Source organism: Cotesia glomerata, linkage group LG3 (assembly GCF_020080835.1).
Source record: "Cotesia glomerata isolate CgM1 linkage group LG3, MPM_Cglom_v2.3, whole genome shotgun sequence".
Lineage (NCBI taxonomy): Eukaryota > Metazoa > Arthropoda > Insecta > Hymenoptera > Braconidae > Cotesia > Cotesia glomerata.
Window position 1 is genome coordinate 7690201 of NC_058160.1, and position 12995 is coordinate 7703195.

The following is a 12995-nucleotide window of genomic DNA, read 5'->3' on the forward strand; positions in this document are numbered from 1 at the left end:
TTTTTTTTATTAATGATTAGATATCAAAGCAAACTTTAAATTTGTAAGAATAAAAAATTAGTTATAGTACTCTGAAATTGTCTTATTTTAGCTAGCTCAACAAATATTAAGACTTCGATTTTCAATGCAATTCATATTTAAATTAAATTATTCTAAATATACTTAATTTTTTCTTATATTAAATCTAATTATTGACAAATATAACTAACAACTTTAAGCTTAAAAATATTGCCCATTAAACATTAATTTGGCATTATGTTCACGTCTAAAATCAAAAAATACATGAAAGTGATCAAAAGTAATTTTATCAAGGATTAATTACTTAATCATGTAATTTTCACTTCACGATGTTTTTAATATCTTATTTAGTATTTATTAAGTTATAAAAATACATATTAATTAAGAACAGATTATTCTTTAAAAACATCAAATCTATATTATTATAAGAGATTCCTATCTATACACTGTAAAAAATTTGCGGAGTGAACGCGGAGTGAATGAAGAGTGAATGATTTTTAATTGATTCACTCCCAGCGGGAGTGATATTTACTCCGAGAAGGAGTTAATTTTTATTAATAATAAAATTCACTCTGCTAAATATCAAATAAATCGTGACACACCAAAATATATCAGGAAATGCCCAAACACAGCTCCTGTTAAAAGCAGAACTCAAAATTCCAATTTTAAAAGGTTACTTTCGGAGATTAAATTTTGACGCACCCTAATATATAAGGTCACAAAATTATTGAACCAATTTATCATAAAAAACCATATGACAGTAATTAAAAAATATTATGTATGTTGAGATAAAAAAACACTGGTCATCATAATAATCCAACATAACAATTAATTAATGTTCGCAGTATACATCTGGCCAAAAGTGATTCGATTAAAATAAACAAATAGACTCACAAACATGAAACATTAATGTGTTCAAACTGTGAGATTTCTCCAAATGCAGAAATCCCGGAAAGTCTTGGGGTTTTAACATATAGGGTCAGCCCTTCTTCTAATTTTTTTTTAATTTTTGAACTTATGTACAAAAATCACTCGCGCAAATATTTTAATCACATCACCTCAGTATCTGAATCAATTAAATCAGGTAATGTATTGAATATAATTCGGCACCAATGAATTTTCCAGTTAGATAAACATTTAAATTATAAGCTGCTTAAAAGTGTGAGAGTGGAAATTTATTTATTCAAAAGCTGCATCGATTAGATGATAACCCGTTTTTCATAACATATAGACAGAAACTCCATTATCGAAATTTCGTCGTTTATTTATTATTTTATGCATGCACGCGCATTGTACAGATGCGGATGTGAGCGTTCGTGCCTGCAAATAACTTTATTGCTTATATCTTCTCCGATAAAATTGATGGATAAGGCATTATTTAAGGCATTAAAAAGAGTTTATTGAGGCTAAGCTCGGATGAAAGTTTTTGATCAATAAATCCGGTAATTACTGAGTTATTTTATGGACTTCCACAAGATGAAACTCAAGTGTGAACTGAAATCATAAAAATAATCGACTAAAAAATAAAATAAAAAGGGTTACCATTAAATAGTTTTGTTCTAATAGGTTCGTGAATTTGAATGAGTTTTACGACACAATTAAAAGCGTTGAAATTGTCAGGTATTGCAATTTAAAAACCATGAGATTTAAACTTGTCTTATTGTATGTCTGCTAGTTTTTATGAAGCCCTTCTCTGTTATAAAAATTATCTTTATGAGATGGCTATTTTTGCTATGCCACATTATATATTTTATTAAATCAGGGTCGCAAGAATTTTTAACTTTCCGTGTTGAAAATGAACAATTTTCAAAAATAGGAAATAGATTTTGGTCCGATTGTTAGAATGCGAGTTTTCATCAGATCTTGACACATTTTGAAGTCCTAAGAAACCGCTCCGATTATTTTACGGCTGGACGTCCGGCTGTGTGCGTGTATGTAAATAAAATTTTTTCGTACGATATTTTTAGAATGAATCAATCGATCGAGATAATTAACACGGCATTCGAAAGTGTTCATTGAGACTTGAATTTGATTAGATTTTGAAGTCAATCGGCTGAGCCGATTTAAAGATATTCAAAAAATAAAAAACAAAAAAATCTGGAAATCGGTTGACCGCGCAGGCCATCCCTAGAACTTCCCGCTAAGTTTGAATTTTAAGTACCTTTAAGGGGGTCTTCTGGTTTGACGTCCTGATTTTTGAGTATGTTTTTGGGATTTTTTTGTAAAGACCAATGAAGAGATAGAACTTTTAACTTTTTACTATTTATTTATAAATAATTTAAGAGTATACAGTTAAATTTTTAGCTAAAAACATCCAGTAGAATTAAAGTTATAGTGGTCTGAAGACATCCACCTCGAAAAAAATTGGTGCTCACTTCCTTCATGATATCAGATGATTGGCTTATCTAAAACAAAAAAACTCGGCGGGATTTTAATCTATAGGGGAACCTGGGGCACGAAGGCCCCCCTGGGGCACGAAGGCCCCCCTGGGGCACGACGGCCCCCCTCAAAAATTAAGTAAAAATTTTTTTTTTCAATTTCCCTCAAGTTTTGACCTCTATAATGTTTTTATGATATTTTGGGCCAATATGTGATATGTGGGGCATAATGGACCACTCGAAAAAAAAAAATTGTAACGAAAAATAATTTTTTTTTTTAAATTGTGATAAATTTGTGGTAAAATGAGTTAGAAAAAATTTAATTGAACTGAAAAATTTTACAAAAAATTGAATTATGCAGGAGAGAGTGGTACACGACGGTCCCCGGCATAACGGCCCCTCTCATAAATGAGGTAAACATTTTTTTTTCCATTTTCCGTCAAGTTATGGCCTCTATGAGGTTTTTATGATATTTCGGACTAATAACACGTGATACGTGGGGCATAATGGATCATTCGAAAAAAAATGACAAATTTGAAGAATTCATTATTAATAATTAAGGCCTTTTCAGGTCAATGAATCGGAATAAATTTAATTAAACTGAAAAATTTAATAAAAAGTTGAATTATATAGCTTATAAAAAATTGAAAACACAGTTTTTTGAAATTAAAACAGTAATAATTATATTATTAATTATTGATCACGGTATTCTCTGCACCAGACAGAAACCGAATCTCAAAAATTTATTTGAATTCCTCCAAGGATGTCTTACTTTACGCAATTCATAATTCTAATTTTGACTTGATAAAAATATAAAAAAAAAGGTCTGGTTCAAGATATTACGTATTTTAAAAGCTCAATCTGAAAACTCAACCTGTGATTTCAATCAATGTAAACTAATGTAATCAATTCATTGCTAAATAACATTTCTGTATTTTTTCTTATACGTAGGTATAAAACCTCCGATTGCAATAAAAGAAATTAATTATATTTTTAACTATTATCTATTTAAAACTAATTAACAGCTTAACAATGAAATTTATAATAATTTCTTAAGACGTTAACACAAAAATTAAACTTTGAATAAAACATGAAATATAAATATTCGATGATTAGGAAATCACATCGAGATATTTTAATGAATATACGATTATTCGTAATGATCACAGACATATTCGTCGAATAATCTTCGCCATTACCTGCGCAAGAATCATAAGATCATTTATTACAATTTTTACATTGAACCCATGATTCTGAGAACTCTGAGGAAAGTCCATAGCAATAAAGACAATGGCAATAATCATTTTTATATTTTAAATGTTTTTTTTTTTTCAAATTTTTTGGTTTTGATTTTGTTTTTTTTTTTTTCTTTTTGTTTAATTGAAGTCTTTTTTTTTGCTTCATGTTGATTTTTTTTTTCTGTGAGTTCTCGGCGATACTCAAGACTTGTAAGAATCGTGGTTTTCCCTCGACAACGTTTTCTGGGAGGAGAATCTCTAGATTTTGATGGTAATAGCTTTAGTAAAAAAAAAATTTTTTTTATATGATTTTTTGGGGAGGGGGCCGTCGTGCCCCAGAAAAAGAAAAATTTTTTTTTCGATTTTTAGCAAAATGTCGACTGATTCGTTCAAAATAGATGGAAAATAAATGAATTTGATGGTTAAAAGCCACAAAATAAAAAAATTCGCTTCAGGAGGCCGTCGTGCCCCAGGCTGCCCTATACTTAAATACACCGAGTAGACTACGATTAAAGAAAAATTTTGAAAATTTCTATTTTTTTTTGTATCAAAAAATTGACAAATAAAAAATGAAATTCTGACTTTTTTGTTCCGAAGTCTGTCAAAAATCCAATTTTCAAAATTTTTTTGAAAAGATAAGTCAATCAGCTAATATCATGGAGAAAGTGAGCGTCAATTTTTTTCGAGGCAGGCGTCTTCAGACCGCTATAATTTTAATTCTACTGAATATTTTTAGCTAAAAATTTAACTGTATACTCTTGAAATATGCATAAATAAATGGTAAAAAATTCAAAGTTCTATCTCTTCATCGGTCTTTACAAAAAAATCCCAAAAAAATGCTCAAAAATGGGGACGTCAAACCAGAAGACCCTCTTAAATATGTTTGTTGGTTAATATTTGAGCTTTTCAAGCTCAAAGCACAGTTTTTCACCAGATATGCAATTGAAATTAGCGGGAAGTTACAGGGATGGCCTGTAGGTCAACTGTTTTACTATTTTTTAGCTTTTGAATTTTTTCAACAATCAGTTTCAATATGTAAATCTCTTTTATGACAATAATAAAGAGAATCATCTACAAGCATAAGCTACTTAGTCATGAATTATTTGTGTTTTAGTTCCAAAAGCGTGTAGTTGTATTATGAAATCTAATGTTCAGGAGTTCACATGTTTATGAGTTAATTATACACTAATAGCTTACTAAATTTTCTTAAACTGACGACCTTCGTAACTGACTTACAATGTTAAAAATATTTAAGTAAAAACTTATACATCACAAGGTTTTTCCAAGATAATAAAAGTATACTAAATAGAAAATTTACCAAAGAGTAAACACGTATCTTTGTTTGTTTGTTTATATTTATTAAAAATTGGCATCCACGAATTACTACATGTAGTATGAGTCAATTTCGTTATCTTGGATAATTTAGGAGTTACTATGAAATGACGCGTAATTACTCTGAAATTCTGAGGGATGTGCCAAAAGACTCCGGCACAATGAGATACAAAGGGTTTGAACATTGGAAAATAATTGGTGATAATATTTTAGAGCATATAATGACTAACAATTTTTTTTTTTTTTTTTTTTTTTTCAATATTGTAATCACATATACAAATGAATTTTTTTTTCTGTATAAAATAAACCGTAAAAAAAGATTGTTTATTTTTTATCATACAAAAAGTCAGCGAATTACGAATCTTAGTCGACAGATAAATTTAGCGCGGCGTTTACGGCTCTTTCAATTGACTTTTATCTCAAATTTAGCGAAACTCTGATTCGAAATGTCGAAAATAAATTTAGTATGACGTTAAAAGATTCTCCCCGCATGAATATACATCGCAAGAATGTGGATTACTACTATCGTGAGTTATGCAATGACGTCTCATTCATTTAGACGCAGAGACAACGTAAATAAGATGGTTCTAATTCCGAACTTCCGAGCGAAGAATTAAGACGTTGAGATTTACCATTTTCAGTAATATGAAAATTATTTTTTGACAATTCACTATGACGTAGATTAAATATTATTCATTTTATAATTTAGAAGAATTTTTTTGTTTATTTATCAAACAAAAAGACTCATGATTTTTCATAATATTTAGAGAGATTTTTTTCAATTAATGACATCTAAATCATAAATTTATCATTCCAATATCAAAATAGTATTATATGAAGAGACAGTAATTCTGACGTTTGTTTTTCTCTAAATTTAACTTTCATAGCCATATTGTAACTAAAAAGTAATTCAGACACACAAATAGATTAACAACCGGTTTAAGTCTTGAAATAAAAAGATGAAAGGCGTTCATATTCATTAACTCAAACGGATTTGCGTATGTTTGATAATTTATTTATTTTTATTTCGCTATCCAATTTTTTAGATCAATTTTTAAGGTTTTGCTATTCGTTCTAATTATGAACAAATTTATACTGATAAAAAATTAATTTTAGTCAAGTAAAAAATTTTCGAATTCAACTAACATTATTTTTAAGAATTTTTATTCTCTTGATTTATAAGCAGAAAGTTCTTGAACCAAAAACTTTTTTGTTTGGATTTTTAACTTAAATCATTTTGCTGATTTATTGTTGTCAGTTATTTATCGTAGACCTAAAGGAAATCTTTTAAATGAATTTTTTGCTATTATTATGAATCTAATCTAATCTAAATCAGTATTTTCTTTTTCTGAAATGAATTCCCAGTTTTTAGTTTCGATTTTCGAGCCTTAAATGAAATTAGTTAATAGTATTCTTCAAAACTTTTTCAAAATAATAACTATATAATCGATTTTCCTGGTTTTGGGCTTATGATGATTTTTAGAGTTTATTTATCAATAAATCTGCTGAATATTTTGTCCGACCTAACATTTAATTAATTTATTTTATTTTATTCACGTAAATTATTTTATGTATGATGAAAGACAATTAATCTTTCTTTTGTCCTAATAAGAGTGCAGAAATAATTCAATGTGAAGAAATCAAGTGAGAATTTTAGAACGATTGATTTATAAAATACTTTTCAGCATACCACGTGTAATTTGTGTGAATAATAACAATAATGATGTTTTAATTTTTAAAATTGAGTTATTAATGTTGTAAATAAATCTAAATTCAACATTCTTAAAATTGCATGTAAAAATTATTTTTCAAAAAAATTAGAGAAATTATCTACTTCAGTGAAATTGTTAGTAAGAAAGAGTATATCATATACCCTTATGTTGTTGGCTAGAAGCATAAATTTTGAACGTTTTCTTAAACCTGAAAAAAAAATTTTTAGTTTTTACTTTGAAGATATTTAATAAATAAACAAAAATATTTTTTTCCTTCGTAAGAATATTGTTACATAGTTCTTACCTAAAGAAAAAAAAATTTTTTCACACAGTGGCGACTGGAAAAAGATGAAAATTTTTTTTTCAAGTAATTGGTATGTTATAAAAAATTTTTTTGATAATTTTGAGAATTATACCTATGTATAATATTTAATTGTGCTGGAAAATGAATAGAAACATTTTATCATGTAAGAGATTTTGAATTCGTATGCAACTCTCTACAGTGATAAAAAATTGCAAAAATCTTGAATCAATTTAATTTTATTTGAATCAAGAATGATTTTTCAATTTAAGAATTTTTCTGTTTGATTCAAGATAATAAAAATTTTTAAAATTATGTTAATTTTTTTTATTAGTGTAGAATTAATGCTAAGAAATTCGCAATGTCAATACCACCGAATCAGAAAAAATCTAAATCGAAAAACAAAATTTATTGTAAAATTACAAATCTTTGAAAGTGAATTTATTCCTCCCGTCTTTTTCAGAAGAATATTTTATCAATCAAAATAGAGCTGTCAAAAGAAATGAATGTTTCATAAACTACGTTCAACACAAGTACATGATAGTTCATATCCAACGGACTGTAAATAATAAATACAAATTATTAACACGATTGCCTACTATGAAATAAATTAAAAATTTTTTTATGAAAAATATAAAAAAATATTCAGCGCATGAAATTTGTCAGAATGGCAAAGAAGTGATTACAATAATTGATGCAAACATTGCTTGAATAAAATATTTCATTGAATAATCATGTCATTGTTTATACGCTTGTTGTATTAACAGGTTTATGACCAGTAGCTTTATCTTAATCCAATTATAATACTTAAACATGATAAATAATAAATAACCATTCAATATAAATGAATGGTATGTTATACCCAGTTTACGAATTCTTCGAGGCGTCATTTCCTGTCACAAAATAAAACATTACTTCCGGCGCTGGCCTTAAGCACTTTTAAGTTTGGCATCCAATCAAAGATACAGATTGGTTTGAAATTGGCCCAGAAAATCATCCGAGTGAGGTAATGAAAATATTTTGTGAACGAGAGATGGTAGATGCCGAGACTTTTCCACATTTTGTGTGGATGACTTTGTCGTATTTGAGGTTGTTATAAAAAGACTTGTGAATACTTGGGATAAAGTATTCACGAAACGTTCGCCGGAGCGACGTCTTCAACGTCAGTGTGAAATTATTTTAATAACCAGCCGGGTGCACTCATTTATTTACTCAATTCCAAATAAATAATAACATTCACTTACAGTATTTTATACTTTCACTTACTTTCCATTTTATTTTAATTTATAAATAATATAAAATCTTCCTATTGTGCCCTACACTTCAATATGTCTTCGGTATTATTCGTGAGTATTAGAAAAATTTTTTTCAATAATCAATTATTGATCATTAGATTAGATGACAATATGATTTAGATTACAATTTATAATTTGGCAAATTAACATGTAATTGGTGAATGATTTTATGAGTCTTACATATATGCATACGGACAAATGAACAATAACAACTCTCGTGCAGTTATCACGTGTCAGATGAATGTAAAGTATGAATTGCGTGACAGAAAAGTTGTCATGATGCCATTGATGTGACTTTTATGGTAAGATCCAACCACAGGCTGGCCAGTTGGAAATCATCCAAAATTCCTTGGTTGTTTCACCGTTTCAACACTGAGATCTACTATCCTATGTAAATCAAAGAATAATAGAAGTCATTGTAGCATTATAACATAAGTAGTCAGTTGTTTTGTTTTTATAATACCGATTCAACAATTGAGTTTTCAATTAATAGTTTATGGGTTGGATATAATAATTATATTCGTATTCATTATAAAGTTATCAGTTATGATTATTAATTAAAACAGTTTTATTATTAATGCCGATGAAAATTATCCACAAAGCTCAAGGGCAATGTCAACGAGTCATTGTCAAAGATTAGAAGCCTTATATTTGAAGCTTAACTTTCTGTGAATGATAAAAATCAGTCGATCAGATCAACTGACAGTCACAACGCTATTCTTCATACTATTCATTTTTGTATCAATTAATTTTGACTAAGCATAAACGTTTTTTTCTTATTTTTCGGAATAGTGACTTTTTATATAAAGTTAATTGAAATTTTATAAAAGATTAAAAATTTTTTGAATGTAAAAAGTTCTCGTTAAATTTTGAACTATTAATATATTAATCTCGGGATAAAAAAAAGTCATAAAACAAATGTCTCTATAAAAAGTCAGTTTCATTTGTTGTCGCTTAATGGATCGGACGTTGCAACGTGAATTTTTTTTTTAAACATCTAAGACCTCACAGTGAGCGAAAGATTCTTTCAGGAATGTTTATTTTATTGTTATTATTATTATAGATATTTGGATAATTCGTTGTAAACGGCACTATAGTTGTTAAGAGATAAGGCGTTTACATTACACATATATTAATAAACATCTGCACTCAAGTATGTGCTTAGTATATTTAGAATATATAGTGAATAGCAAGGACAAGGGCATTACGACGTGTTTATGCTCAAAAATTTATCTCCGAGACAATTCTATTTAAAAGCACCGTATCTTATGAATTACGAGTTCTATAAAATATATTTATCATGAAAGAAATAAATTTCTTATTTCAAAAAAATTATTTTTTATGTTTTAATTTTGGTGTTATAAGAAAAAAAAAAATTGATGAAAAATTATCAAAAATTGATCCATTGAGATTTTCAAAATGTTTTTTTTAAATTACACGGAAAAAAAACAGCAATAATTACAGTATAAAATTTAAAATCGGTCCCGTCGTAATCAAAACTAGAAAAATTACAGTTCGAAATAAAATTTTTCTAAATTCAATTTTTGAATTTAATTTTCAGAGCTTTCAATGTAAATATTACATTCTACAATGTAATTCTTATAAAATTTGTATTAATTACAATCTGAAACTGTAATTTTCCAGTTTTCATTACGAAGCGCCACGTTGCATTATATATTGTAATTTTTCGAGTTTTCTTTTTTCCGTGTATTTTGTTTTTGATAACTTTTGAGAAAAAATTCGCGTGGTTTAAAAAAAAATTCAACTATCAACATTTCAAGCTAAATTGTAAATTTTTAAAGTTTATGAATGGAATTACCGTAAAAAAATTAAAATTTTCATGAGCTTTTTAATCCAAACATGTTTTGAAAAGTAAAAAAGAATAAAATTTTATAACAACATAGAGGTTAATTTAGTTTAATATTTATTTTTTAGGAATCATTGAGTGACAAAGTAGCATTATTTAATAAACAAGCTACCAGTCACGAACTAAGTCAACAACAGAACCCTTTCACAAGTGGTATGAATCTCGAAAAACCGAAGTTTTCCAAAGAAGAGTATGGCAGGTAAATTAAAAAAATTAAAATAATTTTGCTAAATTAATGAGGGATGATAAAGTATTTATTTTAATTAAACAGACCAGCAGCGGGATCGCTGTCAGATATTCGCGGGCGTAAAGCAACAGCTCATATTCTCAAAGAAATCCTTGAACTCTGTGATGTTATTTATCAGAACGGACAACCTTGCAAAGATGATCCAAATATAACTGGCATTACTTTTGGAGATTTATTCAATATTTATGTGGCGATCAGTGACAAATGTGTAGGGCTGTTACTGAGAGCTAGAAAACAAGGCTTTGTTCAATTTGAGGGCGAAGTTCTTTTCCAGGTAAATAAAAATAATTTTTTTTTTTTATTTTTAAAAATTTAATGAGTTTAATCGTTTATTACATTGAAATTATTATTACAGAGACGTGACGACGATGTACCAATTTTTCTAGTTAAACCGATCGCAGAAATAAGGCAAACATTGAAAGAAAAAATTGAAGAATCGAAGCGCGAAACAATGTTTCACTGACAAACGTTTATTTTTTTAAAAGTTATTGTTTAAAATAATGAAAATTGATTTTTAAGATAAGGATGAATGTTTTTGTACATACGTTTCAGCTGTACATATTTTAAGAACTTTTTAAGGAATATATTGTTTATCTGATGTGATATATTTTAGAGAATAAACTTTTTGTTACAACTTTTAGTATGTTATTATTTATCTTTGACTATGTTCAAATATTCATAAAGTGACCACTTTATTTATTTCAAAGAATTATTGTGTAGAGAGAGATTGAATATTTGACGATAAAAATCAGATGACCTATAATGAAGTGCCTTGAAATGCATCATTGCTGCGAAAAAAGTAGTCAATTTTTATAGGAATAAAAAAAAGTTGAGCTTTTCCATAAATTTCTTCCCGAAAGGCAAAATTTCTTCACAAAAATTAATCATTTCTATCAAATAAATTTTGTACTACTTATTGAAGAATTGTCAATGATTTTTCGAAATTTTTTACCTTTTATAATATACAGAATTTTAAGTACGAAAATTATAAATTTTGAAAATAATATCGTTGTGTGATTAGATCGATTGACAATAATTTAATGCGTAGAACCAACTTGTGGAAATAAAATCTTAATATCTTGACAATAACTTACCATTATATCGATTTATATTTAATAATTCCACTACTAAAAAGTCTAAATAAATAAAAAAAAAAAAAGACCATTCGGCAGCCGAAATGGAAGTAGATTTCATTATGAATAGAAAAAAATATAACGAAAATTGTATATACTAAACTAGGGCTTTTAACTTCTATGCAATCGACAAAAATATATATCGACGGACAAATACTAAAACCAGTGCAATAGCAAATTTCATAATTGGCATAGCGGAATGGGACATAATTTCGAGACTCACATATGATATGGTACTCATATTGAAGCTTATTTAAAGAGCTTTAAGATGCAATTTACTGAGATTCAATAAATTATCCCATTCCAAAGTTATTCGGGTGAGAAAGTGAAAAAATATGAATTTTTATAATTTTGAAAATTTTTAAATCCTGGCATTTCTAAAAAATTTTACGACTACACATATGATATGGTACTCAAATTAAAGCTTATTTAAAGAGCTTTCAGATGCATTTTACAAAATTTCAATAAGTTGTGCCATTCAAAAGTTATTCGAGTACGAAAGTGAAGAAATATGAATTTTTATGATTTTCAAAATTTTGAAATCCCGGTATTTCTAAATTACTTGACCGATTAAGCTCATCTTCGAACTTGACTTTGGCATTTATTTGTAGAATAAGTATGTTGAGTTTGGTAGAGATCCATTGTAAATTGGCGACGCTATCGTCGTGACAAGCCGCGTTATATCCGATATATATATACATTAGGGTGTCTCAATTTTAGGCGACTTATTTTTTTCAACGAAAAAACAGGCTGAAAACTTGCATGAAGGTAAGACCAGAAGCTTGTTCAAAACGGAGCTCTTAATATTAATATTTAGAGGTGTCTGTCCCTAATTTTTCATTTCCCATTTAAATAACATAGAAAAAAAAATTCTTTTTTTTGTTTATTTTTCTAGCTCGGCATACGCACCTCATATATATCAGTCCATAGCATAATCTTGTAGAGAATTCAACGCTCTACAAAAAAGGTCTCTTACACTCTTATCATAAAGACAGCCGTTCTAAAGTTATTCAGACGTAAACTTCTAAATGTATAAAATTTTGATTATTCAAGTATCAAACTGATACAAATTAATTTATTACTGTCTTAAAAATTATTTTTATATGTAGAATTGGTTCTGATGCGCTAACATTTTCATAAAGCTTAAAAAAAAATTACTCATGTATCAAATTTTTTTCTTCTTTATTTCATTTACTGTAAGAAAATTATTATTATGATTATTATTAATGATATATATTATTATTAATGATTATTCGTTAATTCATTTAAGAATTATTGCACTTCGAAAGTTCAAAAAATAGTGTTCTATGAAACTTTTATCAGACTTTTGATTTGAAGAGCTCAAAAACCTCATAAGTGCAATTTTAAGTGCTTAGATATGGAATTAGCGGAAGTTGCAGGGATGGCCTTTAGGTTCAACCGTTTTCCAGATTTTTTTGTGATAAATGAGCGTTATGAGACGTGCACTTTTCTG

At 27.8% G+C, this 12995-nt stretch overlaps 1 protein-coding gene across 1 annotated transcript; it reads left to right on the forward strand.

Annotated features, from left to right (window-relative positions):
- Positions 1-8093: 8093 nt before the first annotated feature.
- On the forward strand, positions 8094-11022 carry LOC123261035 (actin-binding Rho-activating protein-like). The gene is made up of 4 exons (XM_044722509.1): positions 8094-8325; positions 10210-10340; positions 10413-10662; positions 10744-11022. Exons 1-4 carry the CDS (start codon positions 8308-8310, stop codon positions 10849-10851), a joined length of 507 nt encoding a protein of 168 aa, XP_044578444.1. The 5' UTR covers positions 8094-8307; the 3' UTR covers positions 10852-11022.
- The last annotated feature ends 1973 nt before the right edge of the window (positions 11023-12995 follow it).